This window comes from Lynx rufus, unplaced genomic scaffold (genome assembly GCF_022079265.1).
Source record: "Lynx rufus isolate CCGP_SWC_20201006 ecotype Redwood Valley unplaced genomic scaffold, mLynRuf1.p SCAF_15, whole genome shotgun sequence".
NCBI lineage: Eukaryota > Metazoa > Chordata > Mammalia > Carnivora > Felidae > Lynx > Lynx rufus.
The window spans coordinates 30,454,052-30,478,954 of NW_025814829.1; the positions used below are offsets into that span (position 1 = coordinate 30,454,052).

Here is a 24,903-nt window from a genome sequence, read left to right on the forward strand (position 1 = left end):
CAATAATATCTCTCAAATTCTTTTTTGGAGGATTGTTCCTTACTGAGTTCTTGCTGCAGACATACCAAAGTGGTTATTTCTATATTTCTGTGACACATTCTAAATAACTAGGGGGTTTTCCCCTGGTCCTTTGATTGTTACTAGATCCGTCTTTAGCCGGATGTAGACCTTGGGGGGCAAATTTTGCTTCAACAATGCGAATTCCTTCTGTTTCTGGACCAGGTCTCCTCTCCTTTGCATCTTTACAGTTCTTGTGCCTCTATAGCATTTACAAGACCCAGTTTAATAGCTTAGTGCCTTTTTTTTTTTTTTTGGCACTCATTATTTCTTCTTTATTTGCTGTTAAAGTAATAAGTGTACGTTCCGTTGCACTTGCCTGAGAGAGAGTCTTGAACTGGTCTTGGGTTTCCCGCCATCTGGGTTCTTGCTGGCTTGCATTCCCCTTTGATGTTGTAATACTTGTTCATTGAACTTGAGTGTGGGGCTTATAGGGCTTGTTTGCTTCCCCCCCCCAAATGTGCACATTTTTTTCTTAAGCTTATTTTTCTGTTTTGTGCTGTTATTTTTAATTGCTTCCGACTGGGAGGTGGGGCCAAGAGTGAGATTTGGCTTGAATTTGGCTTGTTTTGCTATTACTCACATTTCCCCAGAAGCCCCGCACACACTTTCTCTCTGCCTTTGACGTACCACTTTTGAACGGCCGTTGATTCTTGGCATAAATGGTGTTAAGAGGAAGATGGGCTCTGGGTAGGGATGTTCAGGAATCCAGTCCTGTACAGTCATGAGCTTGGCCATCTGGAAGTCTCTTCTTGCTCAATGAAATGGAGTAAACATTGTCCATTATGAAATCCACCACACAGGCTGCCAGGGACGAATGGGATCCCACCCAAAGCCAATCGCTGCTCTGACAGGGAAATTGGCTAGCACTGCCTGAGACTACTCCAGCCTCCCCCGTCCCTGATGTCACAATTCAGAGGCTGCTGCCTGACTGGGAGGTTGTAGAAAGCTCTGTAGGTTCTCTCTGTGTGTCCTACAGGGCTCCTCGGGCCAGGTCTGTGTCTGATGGCTTTTATGAAAAAATATCTCCCCCCCATTCTGGGGATCTTCTTGGCCTACTACTACTATTCTGCGAATGAGGAATTCAGACCAGGTAAGTACCAATGTATCTAATTCTGGAGGAATAGATAAAAAAACATAGGGGTGGCTGGAGTGTTTCTGAGGATCCAGATGAGTTCCTGATCCCCAAAGTTGCTGAACAAGAGGAACCCTGGGGTGGGACTGTATTTCTGTGTCTTCTAGACATGGGCTATGGGTAATAGAGTATGGGGAGGGGTAATCATGTAGCCAACAGATTGCCAAATAGTCCATGCTTTATTTGGCACCCTTAATGGAAAGTAATTTCAGATTCCTTACAAAAATGAGGGTAATTCCAAAATTTACAACACAGCCAGATAATTGGGCTCCAAGGAGAGACTGATAAGTGGGAAGCAAGAAAGGATTCTGGAGTTGATGACTAAATAGAAGTGAGAGAAAATCCCTGGAATCTCTATGAGCACATGTGTTTTGATGACTTTTTGGGTTTTATTTCAAATGAGCAAAATTGGATGAGCCCAGAAATGTCTGGAACTCTAGTGTTTTAGCTGAAACCTCTGTCAATGAACATTTTTAGAAAGGACAGCAAGAAGGCTTGTTTTGAGCAATCAAGTTAAACCTCCATTTCAGAGCATGTTTATGAAACTTGAACTGTTCCTTCATTGATTTATACAGTTTGAGAAAAGTTGATCTGGGCTCATAACCTTTAGACATTGAGATAAGGCTGCCCACATCCAGAGAGGAAGGAATATTGCTGCCAAGTTGGGAATGGTCCTCACTTCTTTTTGGTTTCACAGAGATGCTCCAAGGAAAGAAAGTGATTGTCACAGGGGCCAGCAAGGGGATTGGAGAACAGATGGCCTATCATCTGGCAAAGATGGGAGCCCATGTGGTGGTGACAGCAAGGTCTAAAGAAAATCTAAAGAAGGTGAGGGTTCTGTGCCCACAGACACATGTACTCTCTCATGTCTAGATGTATTGTATATACTCACATACACAGGCCAACACACAGAAGCTGACACGTCCATACATAGATGCAAACACACACACACACACACACACACACAGATTCAAACACCCACAGGAATATAAAGATAATGCATTTAAGTATTCATTCCCATGCACACACATACAGACACAAAGTTCTTGGGCTATACATGCTCATAGACATGCCTATTCACCCATATTTACACATGGAATCACAGATATATAGATATGTGCTCAGATACCAAAATTCTAGTACCTACTCACAAATTCACATTCTCATCCCCATGCAGACTCAGACACATGTTTTCTCATATACTCAGACTCACAAACCTAAGGCTACAAAGAGTCACAAACCTAGGGCTACCCACATGGAAACAAGCATCCATACCAATAATGCATTCAGATACATCTATTCACAGAAACTCATAAGCACAAGCCATGAACTTAAACCCCAGCACAGGGATGATTTACTTAACTTACAGCCTAAGACAAAGATTGTGTCAGGTTGCATTTAGCAACACACACACATTCATTGAACTCATGCTTACACACACATATCCCTACCATTTCTTATCAAAACAGGTTTGTGAGCAGTTTCTCACTTAAACCCCCATTACTTCAGAGATTGCTCCCAAAGTCTATGGCCAAGACTGACGCCATTGTTGCTGTGTCCCCGCAGATAGTATCCCATTGCCTGGAGCTTGGAGCAGCCTCAGCACACTACATTGCTGGCACCATGGAGAATATGACCTTCGCAGAGCAATTTGTTGCCAAAGCTGGAAAGCTCATGGGTGAGGCTGCTCTCCTCCCTCCTCTTCTTGACTTTGCTCTAGGGGTGACTAGGGAGCTTTAGGGAAGGGGGGAGGTTGAGAGGAAAGGTATCACCCCAGACAGTTTCTCTCAACACAGCCATCTCTTGCAGGGGGACTAGACATGCTTATTCTCAACCACATCACCAACACTTCTATGAATCTGTTTAGTGGTGATATCCACATCGTGCGCAGAAGCATGGAAGTCAACTTCCTCAGTTATGTGGTCCTGAGTGCTACTGCCTTGCCTATGCTGAAGCAGAGCAACGGAAGCATTGTTGTCGTGTCCTCGAAGGCTGGTGAGTGGGGCAGGGACCACGATGGAAGGTAAGAGTAGGAGAAGTAGCAGGGATGGTGTTGGGGGCTCTGCGGTGAATGTGAATTTTTGTCAGTTTCCATGCAGAAAAGTAACACAATATAAACTAGAATTTTCAATGTTCACAGTGGGAAAAATTATAAATAAATAAATAAATAAATAAATAAATAAATAAATAAATAAATAACACAGTGATATTAAGCAAAAGCTGATTAACAGCTTGACCCTATACATGAATAGGCAGACATATGAATATGAGGCTTGGGTGTGTAAACTCAATGAGAAGCACACATCCTGAGGAAAAGAGACACGGTTAAAGAACAAATTGGGTCACAAGAAATGGGGGGCTGTTAAAGGTAGATGGGCTACAAGATCCTTGGGAGTAACAGAGAAAGAGCAGTAATGCAGAGTGCCCACGAGAAGCTTGGTGGTTTGTGACCTAGAAATGGAAGTCTAAAGGGGCTTTGGGAGACTGCAGAGGAATAGCCCATTCTGATACTAAGGGAGAGACCTGGTCATGATGGATAAACATGATCTTGCTTCTGCCATGACCAAGAACTGTAGGTTGGTAAAGTTCGTTGATGATACAAAGGTAGAACTGAGACGTGAAATATTTTAACATACAGTTGTCTGATAAGTGGATTAAACTAAGGCTAAATGAAATAAAGAACAGAAACAAGCACATCATATCATTAACAGATCTGCCTATATTGGGGATGTTCTCCAAAATCGGAACTTACTACCTTAAAAGTTCTATTTAAACAACGAACAGGGTAGGGAGAGAGCGTGTACAGAGAAATATTCATGAAGAGAACACTGTGACCAAGAAAGGTCCTTGATGCTTTGGATGGTGACAGTATCAGAAGTTATCACCAATAAAAAGCTAGAGAGTTTCCAGCTTGAGGGATTCCTAGGCCCACTTTTCTCATGCATCCAGGAGAGAAGTCCCACACGTATTTGTTGATTAGTCAGAAGGATGTGACTGGAAGGTGCAAACACCAGGATTAAAACGAGCCATTTAAAAGTGGTTCCTGTAAAAACAAATAACAAAAAAACAAATAACCTGAAGACTTTGTAAATTCTTAAATATTTCCCAAACTATTATTAGGTATTACTGTAACTAAGAACACCATCTATGTTGTAAAGAATTCTATTTCCTGGACAGGAAAGGCCTGCATAGTGATGGGATAAAAGGGCAGTGTGTCTGTGCTACCCGCCAAACAGAGTGATTGATATGCATCCCTGTGCTTCCCAGACAACACAGACTCCCCACCCCTCCCCAGACACAGCCTCTCTCCAGGCTGAAAGGAAGGGAGAGCTTCCGGATGCATACTGAGTGGGAGGGTGCTGGGCACATCCCCAATCCATCCTAGGGCATTGGCCAAAACCCTCACATCAGTCATGGTGTAGGTGGCTTTAATGATTTTAGTTGATTAAATAATATATCCACCCCAAGCAAAGAGTGTTCTTGATCTTTGGCTAGAGAAATTTAACTTTCTATAACGTACAGAGAGTCTTAATGTTCTCAGAAAGAATAAGAATTATTGTAGGAGCCCAAGGGCATGATGAAAGTCTGATAACCTCTTCCTCCACACCTCTTCCATACCTACTAAATGTCGCTTCATAATGTTTGTGGACTCAGAGGTGGAAATCTAGTTGAACTACTATCCTTCATGTCTGCTGTTTGTGTAGCCCAAAAAGTTCAGCCTGTTTGCTTTGAAGCATGTCTGTGAATTTGCAAAGTACAGATGCTTTGCTTTCTCTCCCTAACTGAAGAATTTTTCTTTCCTATGCTGTTTTTTAAACATTCAGCAAACATGGTCATTAATCCTTCCTTAAAATCTGAATTCCATAAACATGGGATGCTAATCCTCAAATAGATCCTAAGGTCAGCCAAAGAGTATTGGGATGAATTTTTAATCATTCCTTTCAGGGAATACATTAAGTCCCTTATTGAATTATGGTGATAAGCAATTGTTGTTATCTCCAATGCATTTCCAGGTACTGCAATACATAGAAATCCTATACTTTTAATACATTCTTTAAAGCCTCAGCTTTAAATATGCTTTAGCATCAAAACAGTATTGCTGCCTCTGGGAATTTCCTTACAGTCCACATCTACCCATCATTCAACACCATTTGGGGCACCTACTGATCAAGTTTCTATGGATATATAATATCTAGTTATTACACTGATTAGTCTCCCCTCCTTCTACCACATGCTAGTTTGGCTATAAGTTGAGCTACTATAGCAAACACCCAAATCAATGCTAGCTTACACAAATCAAAATTTATTTTTCTCTCATAAAACAGCCTGGAATAAGCAAGGCTGATATGGTAGTTCTGCCCCCACGAAGTTGTCCAGGAAACTCTCTATCTCAGAACCATCATCCCTGGGATGTTATCCTCACCTGTATGTCCAGGATGGTTCACTATCACATCAGAATTCTAGCTAGAGAAAATGGAGAAAGAAGAATAAAACCTGAAAGTTGTATACTTCAGGGCTCCTGGGTGGCTCAGTCAGGTGAGCATCCGTCTTCGGCTCAGGTCATGATCTTGTCGTTCACGAGTTCGAACCCCACATCAGGCTCTGTGCTGACAGCTCAGAGCCTGGAGCGTGCTTCAGATTCTGTCTGCCTCTCCCCCACTTGCATTCTGTGTCTCTCTTTCTCTCTCTCAAAAATAAATAAACATTAAAAAAAATTTTTTTAAAGAAAGTTGTATACTTCTCTTCTGCCACAGCTGGCTGCAATTGTGGCCTTTACTCAAAGTGGATTTGTGTCCAACTGAAAACCAGTGTCTATAAAAGACACTGATGTTGATAAACAACTAACAGTGTCTCCCACATCATCCGTGCCAAGATGCATACAAGACTAGAAGGCGGTATTCCCTCTAGGCCACCCCATGTGACTACTGCATACCATATACACACTCCAGATTCCATCTCTCCAGATTCAAGATCCATCATGAACACAAAACCCCTTCCATCAGACAGCAGTACAGGAGGCAATGGGGCAAGAATGTGGAGATGGTATTTGTGAAACAAAGATATTAATTCTCCAATGCAACTGGAAAAGAAATCACTGGTTTGGGCAAAGAACATTTGAAAACATCTGGAAAAAGTTTATCTGCCATTAATCAAAATGGGTCTTCTGGAGGCAGGTTCAGTTTTCAAAAAGTAAAGGTCATTCCATTTTCATGCCCCTTGGCTCTGTGACCCCTGTAACGATGGCCCATCACATCAGTTACACACGTGACAGCCAGAATCCACCTTCTAATGCTGCTTCTCCGCCCCTCCTTTATCATAGACAAACTCTGTGATTCCCTGCCTCTTTCTCCTCTTAAGAATCTCACTTCACATGAAGTTCTTTCCAGCTATCACCAGAGCCCTTTAAACATTTCCTCTTCCTCTAATCTACTACATTTTGGAAAATTACCTTTAAAATTCTACTTCCTCCCCCCCCCTTTCTTTTTTGGCTCTCTTGGTGATACAAATACTACTAACAACAGTTATACTAAAAATACTAACCACACTGGACCAGGATAAATGTAGGGATATTAATTCTTCTACATCAAGAAAAACGTTAAGACATATTTTGAAGTGCAACTAGACATAACAAAAGACTGAGTTTCTTTAAATATTCAAAATGAAAAACTAAAGGAATAAGAGAACCCTGCCAATAAACTGTGAATGCTCAGACTTCTCATTGAGAGCTCCATAAGGGTCTCCAGTTACCTATTCATGATTCTCCAAGTAAGTCCTCTTTTAAAATGATCAACTTTCTGTATATATTTTTTAAGTCTTATTCAAATGTATTCCTTTTCTGGTTTATCCATTTCCAGAATTGCTTCATATATTTTTTTTTACACAGATGTGTAGTATTTCAGGCATATTATGAGATGAGTAGCCAGCGGCAAATACCTCATAAGACAATGCTTTTGTGGGAAAACTCAAACCAATGTATGAAGTCACTTGTTGGGCCTTAACCTGTTTGTCGGTTAAGGGCTGCCTGTGTGGTCCAAACCTGTTTCAAAAATTCAACATTACGAAGAGGGGGAGTGGGGGTGAGGGGGAAACCAGGTTTCTCAACTACACATATCAACTAACAGTATTTGGAATACCCATAATGGTGTTTTGCATCAGGACAAGAATATACAGATGCTAATCTCATCCCTCCCTTCAGCTCTGTATACCTACTTTTTCCTGAAAAGCCCTAAACAATGCCTCAATGTATGGATATGCCTTGGAGTGCAGTGGGGAGAGGAGGGTCAAGGTCAATGTCTAGGATGCAAAGGGGCCTAGGAGTTAGAATAAGAAGGGGTGATTTATCATTCACCCAATTGCTTTATATTTTTCTAAGACGAATCTTTACCCTTAAATCCAATTACCTCAGAAATCATTTTCAGGAACCATACTTTCCAAGGTGAGTAGAAGTGTTTATATATGTGAATAGAGGTGTTTACATGGGCAGGAGGTGGGTGCTGCTGCAGATTTGCACTGTTTTGAGGGGAATGGGGAGAGACAGTGGGAGAGGAGGTATGTACATGTATAGATGTCATCTACAAGGTCTGGAAGAAGGCCAAAAAGGAGATTCAAGTAAGAATCAACAACCTGGACATAGAAATTTCAGGAGTCATTGTTGCCTAAATTCAAGAGATTGTGTTTAGGCAAACATGAAGGACTGAGACAGAACCTGCTGGACTCATCTTCAGGTTCTGGGACTCAGCCCCGCAAGAGGGGCACATAGAGATTTGAAGGGGGAGAGATGACTCCCTGCTGAAGATAGTAACAACTTAGTATAGGTTAAGAACAATATGATGCTATCCAGGACAGCCATTGCTCCAACTTTCCCCCTTGAAAGGCTGCGGTGGGGGTGGGTGGGCTTAAGGAGTCATAGCTCCTTAATGCTTCTAGACAATTGATTTTGTTCAGGTGCCCTTCCTGGTGAAAATAGGGAGGGTTCTACCATCCTTCATGTCTACATTTACTCACCAAGGACTTTTAAAAGGCTTAGAACAAATATACTCTATTTGGAAATACACAAGTAGAAAACTAGGTCTTAAGAAAAGAAGATAAAACTTATCAAATCACTATGTTGAACACCTGAAACTAATGTAACATTGTGTGTCAATATACTTCAATAAACTCGAAAAACAAAAAAAGAAAAGAATATTTAAAAGTGCCAAACTTAGACTCCACATAGATGCTGTGCTTAAGTTTCAAATTTGGCTCTTGAATTTTCTTAACAACAACAACAAAAGAATAAGGTCAGTATATAGATAAGATTATAGGCAAAAGAAAGAGATACTGCAGGAAGCAAATAGTATCTGTAATCAATTTCTCATAAAACACTGTTTTTCGTAAATAAAAGACTGTAAATTGAAGGCACAAAGTAATGAAAAGAGCAATGGCCCAACAACTTTCTGAAAGTTTCTTAAAGTTGCTATGATTTTAAAAATTATACACACACATTATGAAAATCTGAAAAATGAAGAAAAGTATAAAACTGAAAATAAGTCATTCATAATCATGCCAATATTTTGGAGAATTTCTTTCCAGATATAGATAGATATAGATATAGGACAATTATTTTCCTACTGCCAGATATTTAGGTTACTTCCAATGTTTTGCTATTTTAAAAATCCTGCAGGGCCTCTTAGTGACTCAGTCAGTTAAGCCTCTGACTCTTGGTTTTGGCTTAGATCATGGTCTCATGTCTCACGGTCATGATCTCATGGTTGTGAGATGGAGCCCCACGTTGGGCTCTGCACTGACAGCATGGAGACTGCTTGGGATTCTCTCTCTCTCTTCCTCTTTCTCTGTCCCTCCCCCACATGTGCACATCCTCTCTCTTTTTCTCTCAAAATAAATATTTTTATTTTTTTTTAAATATTTATTTATTTTTTGAGACAGGGAGAGACAGAGCATGAACGGGGGGAGGGGCAGAGAGAGAGAGGGAGACACAGAATTGGAAGCAGGCTCCAGGCTCTGAGCCATCAGCCCAGAGCCCACGCGGGGCTCAACTCACAAACTGTAAGATCATGACCTGAGCCGAAGTCAGAAGCTCAACCGACTGAGCCACCCAGGCGCCCCTCAAAATAAATATTTTTTTAAAAACCCTTTAAAAACCCTGCAATAGATGTCTTATATGTTAGCCTGTCACTAAGTTGATGATTATTTCCTAGATAAATTCTTAGCACTAGATTTACTGATGGGTGAAATGATGAAATGATGATGGTGAAATGATGGAAACATTTTTTTTTAATTTTTTTTTCAACGTTTTTTATTTATTTTTGGGACAGAGAGAGACAGAGCATGAACTGGGGAGGGGCAGAGAGAGAGGGAGACACAGAATCGGAAACAGGCTCCAGACTCCGAGCCATCCGCCCAGAGCCTGACGCGGGGCTCGAACTCACGGACCGCCAGATCCTGACCTGGCTGAAGTCGGACGCTTAACCGACTGCGCCACCCAGGCGCCCCTGATGGAAACATTTTTAACGCTATTGCTGTATTTCCAAACTGCCTTAGATACAATGAAAAATAAGAGACTAGACTTTTTAAATACACAAAAATAAAAAAAGAATTTATATGAGTATAAGCATCATGCCCCATTCCCACTCTGAGTATAGACCTGAGTGTTCCTCTCACACCTATTCTGCAGAGTTCACAAAGTTTTCAGCAATTGACAATTTTTGTAGGTAAAACAAAAAGGAGTTTAGTAGTTAAAATTTTAAAATCTTTATTTGTGAAATGGGACGTGTGAGGTCCCTGTCTCTTTGAGAGCAGTAGTATTTTATTTTTGGTTACCATAAAATCCTTATTTCCTACAATACCATCTGGCATGTAGTAGATATTTAACAAAAGTCAGGTAACGATTGAATTCATTTCATTTTCATGTGTTTATAGGATATTTATATTCTCTATTCTGTGAATTTTTTCCCCATGCTCCTGCCCATTGAGATTTTAGCAAAACTTTTCTAATAATAAAGACACCTAATTGATTTTATCTGCAGCTTCTTGTTGCAAACATTGGCAAAGTCATATGTTTGAAACACAGCTAAATATAAAATTAATAAAGTGAAAAGTGAATTTGGCATGGTGTGAATATATAGCTTGAGAGAGTTGGGCTTGACCCAAGGAGAATTCCTGTTGAAATAAGTATTGATTTCAGTAAGTAGAAGACCACCTAAGGTACTTCAAGATTAGGAATGGGTGGGGAGAGAGGGCATAACTTTACATCTGAGAAGTTTATTCTACACACAAAGTTGCAAAAATGTTCCCAAATTACATTCATTCATCTTCAAACGATATAAATCAAGGGTCCACTCTGAGCCACACACTGTGCCAATGCCAGGGCTTTGTCAGGAAGTGAGGAAGGCGAGACACGGTGCATTACCGTGGAGCCCTCATTCCAGTGTAAATGATCGTTACATTGTTTACAGTCATGAAAAACTGAAGGCAATCTGAATGTCCACCACTAGTGATAGGTTTCTAAATTATAGTGAAATGCTTTATAAATTTTTACACATACTGACTATAAAATCATAATGTTTTAAAAGAAAAGTAACTTAGAGAACAGTACATATAGTATGACCACAACTGTATTTAAAGAAGGAGTCTTTTGCCTTTCATTTTATAGACTTCAGAGCTGTTTCTTGTACAATGAGCTGAGAATAATTTGAATAATTAGAAAAGTTAGAATAATTTTTAAGACAAAAGTAAGAGATGGAATTCTATATGTAACCAGAAGCAAAATGTTTCTCTTCTCATGATGGCTGACTTGGGGGGGAGGTGGGAACAGAGATTGTGCCCAATCTCACAAGGCAACAAGCAAATTCAAGTGACTAAAAATACTACGTTACCAAATTCAAACTACTAAATGCCATGGTAGGAGTGGACTATTGTTTGTTTGTTTGCCTACAAAATTGTCAGTTGTTGAGAACTTTGTTAACTCCACAGAGTAGGTTTGAGATGGGCACACTCATATACACCTAGTAAGAAAGAATATTGTTCTTTTATTAATTTTAACTCGTTTCCACCATTGATTATTAAAAGTCTAGTCCTTTATTTTTCATGTTCTCTTAAGCAATTTGGCAATATGTGTCCATAGCCTCAAAAGTGTTCCCATCATTTCACTTAGCAAACATAATATTGAGACTCTATCAAGATATAATCATCAATCCAGTCACAGATGGATGTACAAAAACATTTACTGTAGAATTTTTTTCAATTTGTCTTTCAATCTGCAAGCAAAGCCACCACACTGAAAATAGCCAGCTGACATGTGCCTGAAGTCAGCCATCACAGCCGACTTAAAGTCAGGATCCAATTATTGCATAGTCCGTTTTACTATATGGGTTGTAAATTACTTCCTATTTTCCCATGAAGTTGTCTGGTTCAGGAACTCCCATTTAATAAGTGCCTATAATAAATCCTTTATTTCTAGCATTAGAAAATTAGTCTTTCCCTGTACTCTCTAGTTAAACAATATTTAAAGAATATTATTTTGAAGGGGTGCCAAATGACTGGCCCACATTGGACGTACATCAGTCTCAGCCCATCCCTGGGAAGACAGCTGGTCCTGTGGGAATTGCAGCTGAGACCGTGGCAGGAAATAAGGCCAGGTCAGGATCTCCCAGAGATAGCATGGTTCTGCCATACCTGCTTTGCTCAGCACATTTGCTCTCCTTCTCTCCCCATTAGCTTTTGCTTCCTTTGGCACCTAGTTCAACCTGGCTGCCACTGTCCTTTTGTCAGCCTAACATCTCTCAATATGCTTTTAACTTCTGCCCCATTGCCAGCTCCCTTGGTCTCTCAATCTCCCAACTCCAAATCCTCTCACAGAAGAGGTATCTAATTGGCTCTGCTGAATTTTATAAGTGAACCCCCCAAGTTATTCATGACTTGACCAGTCTAGAGGCACAATCATTGACTCAGGTCTAATTAGTGAGGCCACAGGAAGGACAGAGTTGGAGTAGAACCAGGGTAGAGAATGGTAGACATGTTTGAGTCATTTGCATAACCTTTGGATAATCTTCCTTAAAGACTGCTTCTGTCAGCACAGGTTGTCAAACTTGGGCAGGCTGGGACAGGACAGAAAGCAGCACTGGCAGCCTGGCTCGGGATATCAACACTGAAATGAGATTAGGAGGACGTCCATACAAGAGGCAGCGATGGTAGCTTGGTGTCAAGTTTCAGAGCTCAAGTGGGCCAAGGAGGCACCACTTGAGGTGCCAATATGGTGCCATATTCCTTCCCAATATGGAGGGAAGAGGTCACCCGTGTGCCCTGGTAGGAAGTACCAGAGCCCAGGCAGGATGAGGAAGACATCCACACAGAGGACTCAGAAAAAAGTGAAGAATAATCACATCCGAGGGGCATTCATCAAATAACTAACGCATACCAAGGATAATGGAAGCCAGGTTCTTGCTGCCGAAGTTACAAACATGAAAAGGAAAAAACTGGAATGAACCGTGTGATATTAGATTGGGCGTAGGGTGTCTAGGAACCAATCATTCCTAATATCCATGAATAGATATGGAAATACACATGTGTATGTCTATATATGTATGCATATGTTCCCTAGCTCTATCTAGTGAGAGGATCTGGGAGCACACTTAGCGTCCAGATCTTGGTTTTTATTTTTACTTGTTTTAAAGTTTATTTCTTTATTTTGAGAGAGAGAAAAAAAACCATGAGCTGGGGAAGGGCAGAGAGAGAAGGACGGAGAGAATCTCAAGCAGGCTCCACATGCCAGCACAGAGCACAATGTGGGGCTCGAACTCACAAGCCATGAGATCATGACCTGAACCAAAGTTGTTTGCTCAACCAACTGAGCCACCCAAGTGTCCCAGATCTTGTTTTTTTAAATATCATTCTCCACTAAAAGGAACCAAGTATTCTTGGAGAAATGGTTGATTCCAGGGCAATGGCAGAAATAGTATAAGATGGGCCAACCTGTGCCAGTGATTTTAAAACTGCTCAAAGAGGGGCGCCTGTGTGGCTCAGTCAGTTAAACGTCCGACTTCAGCTCAGGTCATGATCTCTCAGTTCAGGGGTTCAAGTCCCACATTGGGCTCTGTGCTGACAGCTCAGAGCCTAGAGTCTGCTTTGGATTCTCTCTCCCTCTCTCTCTGCCCCTCCTCTGCTCATGCTCTATCTCTCTCTGTCTCTGTCTCTCAAAAATAAATAAACATTAAAAAGAATTTTTTTTAACTGCCCAAAGAATAATAGGCACATGTTCTAGGACATAGAAACTTTTTTTTTTTATTTAAAAAAAAATTTTTTTTTCAACGTTTATTTATTTTTTGGGACAGAGAGAGACAGAGCATGAACGGGGGAGGGGCAGAGAGAGAGACACACACACAGAATCGGAAACAGGCTCCAGGCTCTGAGCCATCAGCCCAGAGCCTGATGCGGGGCTCGAACTCATGGACCGCAAGATCGTGACCTGGCTGAAGTCGGACGCTTAACCGACTGCGCCACCCAGGCGCCCCGAACATAGAAACTTTTAAAAGGCTCCCACTAGCCAAACCTGGGACCATTGGGACATTTGAATAAATAATGATAAAAATGGGTAATAACCCATAAGATACAATAAAAATCCATGATGATATAAACAAACACATGAAGAAATGGGGAGTGGACAAGGCACTTCCATAGAGTGGAAAGCTACATGATAAATATGGAAGGAGTGATGAAATTAGAAATAATTAGTAATAGTTGAAAAGAATAGTAATAATTTGGCCAGAAATCATCAATGGATGCCAAAACTAGTGGGTAAAAGTTTAATAGAAAACACAGTATCTACATAGTCTTAAAGTACCACCCTACTCAACAACAGAAGAACAGCCTGATTCGAAAAGGAGCAAAGGACTTAAATAGACATTTCTCCAGAGAAGGCGTACAAATGACCAACAGGTATATGAAAAGATGTTCAACATCACTAATTATCAGAGAAATGTAGATCCAAACCACAATTAGATATCACCTAACAAATGTTGGGATAGCTAGCCATTGTCAAAAACCAAACCAAAACCAAAACCAAAAAACAGAAGGTAACAGGATGTGGTGAGGATGTAGAGAAATTGGAAACCTGTTGGTGGGAATGTAAAACGGCACAGCCACTATGGAAACTAATATCGAGGTTCTTCAAAAAAAATAAAAATAAAAATAAAAATGGAATTACCATATGATCCAGAAAGTCTACTCCTTGGTACATACTCAAAAGAATTGAAAGCACGCCTCAAAAAGATATCTGTACTCTCATGTTCATAGAAGCATTATTCAAAATAGCTAAATCATGGAAGCAACCCAAGTGCCCATCAACAGATGTGTGAATAAGCAAAATGTGGTATATACATACAATTCAGCCTTAAAAAGAAAAGTAATTCTGATATATGCTACAACATGGTTGAAACCTGAGGACAGTATGTTAGGTGAAATAAACCAGTCACAAAAAGGCAAATACTATAGAATTGCACTTACATAAGATACTTAGAGTAGTCAAAATCATAGAGACAGAAAGTGGATGGTGGTTGCCAGGGGCTGGGAGAAGGGAATGAGGAGTTACTGTTAATGGACATAGAGTTTCAGTGTTGCAAGATGAAAAGAGCTCTGGAAATGGATGGTGGTAATGATTGCACAACAAGAGGAATGTACTTAATACCACTGAGCTGCACACTTAACAATGGCTAAGATAGTTGTTGTTTTTTAAGTACCATCCTATAAAATATTGGAGTAGGTTGAATGGTGATCCTCAAAAAGATAGGTCTATGGCCTAACTCCCCAAACCTGTATATGTGATGTTACTTGGAAAAAGGGTCATTGCAACTGTAATTAAGTTAAGGATCTTGACATGAGATCATCCTGGATGACCTGGGTGGGCTCTAAATCCAATGGCAAGTGTCCTTGTGAGAGACAGAAGAGAAGACATAGAAGGAGATAGTGGGGTGAAGATAGAGGCAGAGTTTGGAGCGATATAGCCAAGAGGGATGCTGAAAGCCACTGGAAGCTAGAATCAAGGGAGGATTCTCCCTCCCTCCCCTAGAGCCTTTAGAAAGAGTACAGCCCTACCAACACCTTCATTTCAGACTTGTAGTCTGCAGAACTGTGAAAGAATAAATTTCTGTTGCCTGAAGTCAGCTAGCTTGTAGTAATTTGTTACGGCAGGTCTAGGAAACCAATAAATGACTTTCCACATTTTGATAGTTGCATTGTGGTTATGTCTGAGAATGTCCCTATATGTAGGAAATGCACACTAACATACTCAGGAGTGGTGGGACATTGGATTGGCGATTACCTCAATTACAGCAATTACTCTCAAATGGTTCAGAAAGAGTGGGGGAGGTCATTTGTACTATTCTTGCAACTCTTCTATAAGTTTGGAATTATTTCAAAAGAGAAAAAAAAATCCCCATCCTAGGGGTCTAGTGACTTGGATGACATATGAGGATGGATTTTGTGGGGCTTTCTCGTGGGTTCCTTGGAGATCCCCTGCAGGAAACATGCTAGTACTTCCTCCAGCTCACTCCTCTCAGCTTCTTCCTCAGCTTCTAGGTTTTGATCAGCCCATCCCCCTTGGCCCAGGCCACCCCACCATCCCTGGGCAGATGACTCCAGGCCAACTCCCCCTCTACAGGCTCCACATTTGGTGTCTGAGAAACCTGCTGCTTATTGATATATTTGATCCCACAATGCACCCAACTAGTTCCCAAACTCCACTGGACACTTGCAAAGGTGGCTAAATAATCTTAAAGCTCCTTTTGTGGGGCTTACGGTGAAGGGAATGCAACTGTCTCCCTGACCCTCAGTGGATGAGCATATAAGACAGTGACAATTCTCCCTTTTCCAAACACAACTATGTAGGCTGGATATGGGTGATTAGGTAATGCTGGTGGAACTAGCTGGGGCCACCCTTCAACTCTGGGGGCTCTTAAAGTCTCTTTTGTTCTCGTCTTGGAAGACGTGCTGATGCTCACGACAGCAGGAGCCACATTTCATGGCCTGCGCAGGAAAGCTCTTGCCAAAATCATCTTGCAAAACCTAGTAACAGATTTTATCTTACTTATCTCTGCAGCATTTTGCACTGTTTCAACAGTATACATTCTTCTTTTGTGTTCAGCCAAAACACCCCCTACTGGGTGTCATGTCCTCTGGCTGCCCTGCATGCCTCAACTTAGTTCTCCTCATCCCCCTCAAAGTCTTACTGTTGGTTTCCTTAAGATTCTTTCCATCCTGAGCCCTCTTCTCTTTTTGCTCAACATACTCTTCCTGGATATTCCCACCCATTCCCATTGCTTCAATTACCACTGGATGGATTGTGGGCTGTCTTAATGCTAACAATGATACCTCAGGTTCTCCAAAGCCTGGAGGAGGAAGATGGGTTTATCTTGAGACCCCGATTCAACCCAAGCAACAAAAGAGGTTAGACCCTGAGGGGCCCAGCTAAGGAAATATTTTTAGGAAAGGCTGGATAGAAGGGGCAGGATCCAGGATGAGTTCCCTGCCTCAAAGCCATCAGGGCGTGGTGAACCCCAAGTTGGGGCTCGCTCAGTAGAAGATGTGGCACATTTGCCTGGGGTCACTCTGAAAGTCTGAAGGCAGGCAGAAATGAAGCTTTTCAATCCTGCACACTTTCTTCTGAGCTCTCAGTTCAGGCAGTTTAAAATCTGCCTTTGAAATGGAAATACTGTAATTTCAAAATCTCAGCAGGGCAGTTGGGGATGGAGGGTGTGGAGTGGATGAACAAAAGCACTGAGGCCTGCTTTTGACCTCTTCTTCTCAGCTAACAAGCTCCAGCGCACAGCTTAGCTGCCAGCCCTCTGGCTCTTGCTGTTTCTACAGTGGCTAAGTCCCAGCGTTTCTGGGACAGAGCTAATTGCAAACAGTATGTCCCATTCATCACCAAGTCTGCACTCTTACTTGTCAGACTCCATGTCCCATATTTTGCTTCAGAAAATATGATCACCAGAGCTCTGTTTCCTTGTGGTCTAAAACTTCCCAGGAGAGAAATCGAGACGGCATGTATCTATTCTGCTGGGATGGCTCCATTCTCCCCACGTAAACAAAACCTAACCTTGAGCAGAAACACCCAGCCTTCTCCACCCTAACTTTCATGACCGCTTCATGCAAATTAGTACATTTATTTACTTGCTCATTTGATTCAATTAAGCTCATACTCTGGCATATTTTTAACTGCTAGTTGAACAAGTGAATCTCGTAGGCTACAATCAGAAAACAACTTTATTCTTTCCCTCAGACCCATTCTGTGGGTTAGCGCACCCCTGAACCTGCATGTGATCGTGGGTGGACAGACACACTCTAGGGTAATAAAAGATCCTCTGGCTGCTTCCAGTCTCAAAAAAAGTCTCACTTCGGTAGTTAAAATGTCTGGCCACAAGTAATTTAACTGAAGCTTCTCTCCCCTCATCCAGCTCCCGGGTAGGAAAGAGAAATGGGATCAGCTCTTCCTCCCATTCCCTATCTCCTCCCTGCTTCCCAGGCCCCCTCTGGCCCCTCTTGTTTAAAAGAAAATAGGGCACATGGGGATGAAGGGAGGTTCAGGATAGGTAAGGTCTTACTTGGCTGGCACCTGGCGAATATACCACTAAACTTTGGCCACAGCAAATGTTCAAAGTTCATGCTTTCTGACCTGGGAGGATGACCAAATCTGACTCTTGCATTGGATGTTTTTGTGGGTCCTTTGGAAGCCCCTGCTGGAACACTGTTAGCTCTCCTTGTGATCTGAGCAGAAGTTGCCTATGTGATTTATTTCCCTCAGGCCCTGGGAACACAGTGGGAATACAGGAGGATACATGCACCACTTGGGGCTGTCCTTTGGGACAGGACTGGAAATGACTCTGGGGAAGAAGGGACAGGCCCCAGGACAAAGCCCATAGGGTGGTGAGGAGAGTGTGGGCTGGACGTCAGGCTTCCTACAGGGAGTTCCCTTGTGTATGACAATCTGCACCAGCTCCATGGTGGCCTTGCCCATAATAACCAGAGCCTCTGGGGTGGCTCCCCAGTCCTTGGTGCCCCCTCAAACTCCCAGGGACAAGGTCTCCATGAGGCACCCTTAGAGTTCCTCTCACGAGGATGGACATGAGGGGAAGGCCCACCTTCCTTCTTGGAAGATGGCTGAGACATTGCTCGTTTCCTCTCCCTACTCCATTCCCTCTGTCCTCTTCGCCTTCAGCCCTTCTTTCCCTCAGGATGGTTAGTATACATGTTGCAACCACATTGTTGTTCTGGATTTTTGGTTCTCTTGCTTATCTGTGTTACCACAAGCTGGGTAAGGACACAGGCAATCTGGAACCTCCCTCAGAAGATGGAAGCATTGGCCAGTTACTATGTTCTAGGCCTTTGAACCTCAGTTAAAACTAGAGCAGGAGAAGTCAATTTTTAACATCCTGTTACATGTGATTTATTCCATCTTGTCCAGAGCCTCACAGAACCTTTCCAAAAAATAAAAATCTGGGTTTTTAGAGAGGCACTGCCCTTTTCAGCTTCCTGAAACTTCAAAATATATTTTACATAGGACAGAATGCAGAGGTTTCCTCACACAAGCAAAGGAGTGATATATGGGAAAATGTTTAAGAACAGCTGTGTGAATAGAAAACAGACTTTAACAAATGCACCAAGGTTGTTTTGGAATAGTGAGAACCTAGGAGATTTTCCTCACTTCTATTCTCTTTTTTCTACTCTTTGACTAGTTTCAACTTTCCTTTAGTGAGCCTAGACTGGTTCACAAAATCCTTTATCTGCAATTCCAAAACCCAATAAGCTATGGGTGAGAAAAGCTCTGAATACTAAGGATTTCCCCCCATAATTAATTCTCTGTACTTAATTTAACTTGAACTGAAGGGAAGCCTTAAAGCCTTTATCTCAGTGTGAACTTTCAAATATTTTACTGAAGAAATTAGAATGTGTTTGCTTGCAGCATGCCTCCCCAGACCCTACTGGAAGTGTTATGTAATATACAGTATAAGCCCCATACCACCTCCTAAAATCCAAAAATAATTCTGAATTTCTAGGGCGCCTGGGTGGCTCAGTTGGTTGAGTGCCCAACTTTGGCTCAGGTCATGATCTCACAGTTCATGGATTTGAGCCCTGAATTGGGCTCTGCACTGATGGTGTGGAGCCTGTCTGGGATTCTCTCTTTATTTTATCTCAAAATAAATAAACTTAAAAAAAATCTGAATTCCATAACACATCAGGCCCTATTGGTTTTGGACAAGTGCTTAAAGCCTATATTTCTAAAGAGGAGAAAATGTAATAAAGTGTTATTATTTTTCTTGTTCTACTAGCTTCTCATTATAACTAACTCATCCCCACCTCTAGTCCTTGTACAAGCTATTCCCTCACCTTCCTGGCCCTTCTGTACCTTCTTTTATCAGAGCAGAATTCACAACCTACCTCCTAGAGGTAAAGTTTGAAGTTTCCTGGTTAGTCTAATATCTTTTTTCACCTGAATATCGAGTTTAGATTTGGGACCAAGCCATACTAGCTTGGGCTTTAAAGAGACACAATGACTCATAATTTAATGACAGCTCACCCAACTATTGTCATAAGACTTTAGCCCCTTCCAAAGACCTCCCCTCCCCATTTCTTCTGGGAATTCCTAGATCAGGTTTAAGGAGCTTATGTCATCATGAATCTCCTCCTCCCACCATAAGTATGGTTTATTGATAAAGACCCTCTTTCCTGCTGAACCCTTCAGCATAGCCCTCTACCCCAGCATACAGACTAGAAGACTCTGGGGAGGGAGTGGACTCAAATCTGCAGGTTCTCTGCAGACTTGGGTTTTTTTTTTTAAAGATTTTACTATGTTTAAGTAATCTCTACACCCCATGTGGGGATCAAGCTTACAACCCCAAGATCAAGAGTTGAATGCTCTACCAACTGAGACAGCCAGGTGCCTCATCTCTCCATATTTGAATTTGAGAACTACTGGTTTAAAGGTTTGCACATCAATGGCAACTCACAAAATTTGAGAGATAAAATATGGTTATAATGAAGCAGTCTTCAGCTGAGAAACTGACAGTTCCCATTGGTAGTTATGTTACCCTGTACCTAATGCATAGCTTTCATAATAAAGGTTAACAATTTTTCAATAGTCTTTGTCCAATCTTGATCCTTGTCTAATAATTCAGTATTTTTCTTCACCATTTAAAAATATTTTTTTAATTTAATTTTTATTTTTTTAAATACTTATTTAACTTTTTTTAGAGAGAGAGAAAGCGTGCATGAGCAGGGGAGGGGCAGAGAGAGAGAGGGGACAGAGGATCTGAAGCAGGCTCTGTGCTGACAGCACAGAGCCCAATATAGGACTTGAACTCACAAACCATGAGATCATGACCTGAGCCAAAGTCATTCACTTAACCGACTGAGCCATCCAGGAGCTCCTAAAAATGTCTTTTTAAGCCATGCATCTATCTGGTGAATTTTTCAGGAAGTTTTCTGCCATGTCTGGCTGCTTCTCTCCCTCTCTCCTTTCTTCCTCTTTCCCTTTCTCTCTTCTCTCACCCTCCTCCCTGGAACAAACAAAGTACCACCACCAACAACAAAATCTCTCCATTTCTCCTGCAAAACAATTCAGAATCTTTTTTGTACTTTGAGCACAGTCTAAGACATAATTAAAGACAGAAAATGGGATATACTTAAGTTCCCTTAATAAGACAAAAATTACTGCTACAGGAATTCAGACTGGGGGGTTCACATGGTCTCTTGCTTCTTCATCCCTGTTGCTACCTGGAAAGATACATAAAATGCCACAGTCAATATCTTTTTTAATATCAAGAAGGGTATAGTGGGCTGATATGTCAACCTGGAAACTGTGAATATGACCTTATTTGGAAAAAAAGGTCTTTACAGACATAATAAAGGTAAGGATCTCAAGATGAGATCATCCCAGGTTATATGGGTGGGCCTAAATCCAGTGGCAAGTATCCTAATAAGAAGAGTACAACACACACAAAATTGGAGAAGGCCATGTGAAGATGGAGGCAGAGAATGGAATGATGCCTCTGTAAGCCAAGGAATGCCAAAGATTGGGAGCAGACATTAAAAGCTTACATGACATTACATTAAAAGCAGACAAGGAAGGATTCTCCACTTGAGCTTTTAGAGGGAATGTGTTCCTGCTGATACCTTGGTTTTGGACTTCTAGTCTCCAGAACTGTGACAGAATAAATTTTTGTTGCCTCAAGCCACCAAGTTTGTGGTAATTTGTTGTTATGGCAGGCCTGGGAAACTAACACAAAGGGACAGGTAGTGACTAGCCCTCTCTACTTATGGGTAGCCTCATCTGTCAGCTTAGAAGTGAAAATAATTTTGCTATTCATAAATTTTGCCTATTTAGGGTCTTAATGGTCAAGCAGAGAATCTTCACCAACTCAGGATGGCTGATTTCTACACAAAATATTCAGATAAAGAACAGTGGCTTCTTCCTGAGTGATATATAGGATTGTTGAATCACTGTATTGTACACTTGAAACTACTATAACTGTATGTTAACTAGGCTGGGATTAAGATTTAAAAAAAAAAAAAGAAAAAGAACAGTGCTTCTGTTGAGGAAATGTCAGCTACTGCTTGAAATTGTTGGCCACTATAGTCAAATTTGAATCCTGATTTGGCTCCTGGTTCTCCGACTCATTAACCATGCAGCTTTAGGCAATTATTTAGCCTTGAGACTAGCACATAAGAGCTACATAAATATTAGCTCCTATTTAACTCCAACTTTTGTGTTTATTTTGTTTGTCTGCTCGTCTGTTTGTTTATTCTTTTCAATGGTTAGAGATGGTTACCCCAGTCCCAAACTTACACGACTTTTTAGTTCAAAATCCAACAGCAGCTAATTAAAACCCTTGCACCACTTATTTCAATTTCTTGAGAGAGAGACTACAATGTATGTTCAAGTGGTTGTGTACATTAACTATTACTGGCCTGACCTCCTATGGCTGGGAAGGCAAAATCTTTTTTTTTTTTTTTTTATAAATTTAGGAATGTTGTTTCCTTTTTTTAAATATGTAAATGTTTATTTATTTGTGTGTGTGTGTGTGTGAGAGAGAGAGAGAGAGAGAGAGAGAGAGAGAGGAGGAGGGAGCAGGGGAGGAGCAGAGAGAGAGGGAGACAGGGAATCCCAAGCAGGCTCCTCACTGTCAGTACAGATCCCGATGCGGGGCTCAAACTCATGAACCATGAGATCATGACCTGAGCCAAAATCAAGAGTCTGATGCTTAACCTACTGAACCACACAGGTGCCCCTGGAAAGGCAAAATCTTTTTGAAGGTGATGTGTCTAGGAAGGCAATGGTGAGCATTTCTAGAATACTAAAGCCTTTTAAATTGTATATATTCGAACCTATTTATATATACCTTCATAATGTATGCCTTTGATTTCATGCTTTAAAAAGTAGCTCTTGGGGCACCTGGGTGGCTCAGTCAGTTGAGTGGCTGACTCTTGATTTCAGCTCAGGTCATGAACTCAGGGTCATGGGATGCACTGGTTGTGGAGCCTGCCTAAGATTTTCTGTCTCTCTCCCTCTGCCCCACCCCCTTCTAAACAAACAAACAAACAAACAAACCAAACAAACAAAAAACAGTAGCTTTTACCTTGAGATCATACATTGACCCATATTTTTTTATTTTACTTTCCATGTATACTCTCTAATATAATTTAAATTCTTTTATCCCAAGGGCACTTTTCTTTTCACCAAGTATAGCTACTTGTCCCAACATAGTCTTCTGAGTAGCTCCTACTTTTCTCACTAATTTGAAACATGAATACTAATAACAACAGCATTTACTAAATGCTTTCTATGTGCCAGAGTTTGTGCTAGGCATATTACATGGATTATTTCAGCTTAGTAGTATTATTATCCACATATGACAGCTAAGAAATGGCATACTTGGGATTCACACCCAGGTCATTTGACTGTCAAACTCATACTTTCAACCACTATGCTACTCATACAAATAATTTGGGTCTATTTTTAGCTTAAATAATAGGAAACATTTTTGACACAACTGGAAGTCCAGATTTAGGATGGGCTTCACAGTTGACTTGGCTCAAGTTCAATGTCCCCATGAGTCTCTTGGCTCTGCTTCCTTCCATGTGTGACTTCATCCCTAGGCTGATAGTAAGATAGCTGTAGCAATTCTAGCCCCCATATCCAAGCACAAAAATGTCCAGTAGAAGAGAAACAAAATGCTACTTTAAGAAACTCTCCCAGAATAAGAAAGGATTTTCTCAGACCCTCCAACAAAATTCTCAAGTCACATTGGCCAAAATTGGCCAAATGCCCATTTCTGTATCAATTATGGGCCAGAAGATTGGATTAAATCAATTATATAAGCCCACCCCTAGAGTTAGAAACAGTATCAACTTTCTTTTGGAACATGGGCATCATAAAAGTAAGAAGTACTATCAGTAAGGATTAGGTTCAGCTCTCTAATTCAGAAAACTTAAAATAGCAGTAGATTAAATAAGTTAAAAGGTAAATCAAGTCTGGAGGTAGGCATTAATCTGGAGGTAGGGCTAGGATGGAGGCTCCATGGTCACCCAGTTTCCCTCTTCTCTCAATGCTCTGCTGTTCTCAACATGTGGCTTCCACTTCATGGTTCTAGATAGTTCTGGAGCCACAGCCATCATACCCACCTTTAGGCACCAAGAAGGAAGAAGGAATGGAAGGAAGAGACTGATTTCTGTCTTTAAGGACATATCCCAGAAATCACATGATACATTTCTGTTTACAACCCACTGGACAACACTTAGTCATCTGGCAACATCTGGCTGAAAAAAAGCTGAGAAATGTGGACTTTATCCCAGATAACTATTTGCCCAGATACACATCACAGATTACACTACTAAAGAAGAAGAGCAAAAGATACAGAGAGAATGCCAGTAGTCTCTAGAACAGGTGGAAACATGAACTCAACTGGGGTTCTGTTATGGAGGAAGAAGGGGGAACTAAATAAATTCTGGTTACACAACCAACAATGTGTCCTGCAGCCCTGATGGAGTCATTGATCTAGTCCTAGACTAGTCAACAACATAGTGGTATCAAATACTCTGGATGGACATCTTGTGCCACACACCCATTCCTGGAACTTGGCTGTAGAGTCATTCCAAGCCAAAACTCATGATTGAGAATAGAGTGGAGTGGTTCCCTAAAAATATTTGTTTGTATTTTTTTTAAGAGTTAATACACTACGAATTGAAGTTTGGGTTGCCTGGATGGCTCAGTCAGTTAAGCCTCTGACTCTTGATTTCAGCTCAGGTCATGATCAAGTCATGAGATAAATAAATAAATAAATAAATAAATAAATAAATAAATAAATAAAATTGCACCTTAAAAAATAAGAATTGAAGATATTTGTATTGAAGATATTAAGCTTTTGTCTGTCTACTATGTTCTAAATTGTTTTCTAGTTTATCATTTACCCTTAACCTTTATAGTTATATTATTAGTTATTGCTTTCACATACAGAACTTTTACATTTTATATTATTAAATATTCTTTACCTTTACATATTTTTTTTTACTTTTCTGTTAGAATGATCTTTCATAACCAAGGATTTGATAAATGCTCACCTATATTATTCTTTCCTGATTAAATTATTTTTTATCAGTCAGAAGATTCATTCTGCTACACATTTAACAAAAACTCCACTTACAATCACTTAACACTAAATAGG

The 24,903-nt window shown here is 40.9% G+C and overlaps 1 protein-coding gene across 1 annotated transcript in view; it reads left to right on the forward strand.

Annotated features, from left to right (window-relative positions):
* The first annotated feature begins 1,062 nt into the window (after window positions 1–1,062).
* The window catches only part of HSD11B1 (hydroxysteroid 11-beta dehydrogenase 1), a 28,751-nt gene continuing 4,910 nt past the window's right edge, over window positions 1,063–24,903 (forward strand). The window contains exons 1-4 of the mRNA XM_047076785.1: window positions 1,063–1,150; window positions 1,890–2,020; window positions 2,759–2,870; window positions 3,002–3,187. Coding sequence (XP_046932741.1) covers window positions 1,063–1,150; window positions 1,890–2,020; window positions 2,759–2,870; window positions 3,002–3,187 — 517 coding nt within the window. The remainder of the gene's footprint in view (window positions 1,151–1,889; window positions 2,021–2,758; window positions 2,871–3,001; window positions 3,188–24,903) is intronic.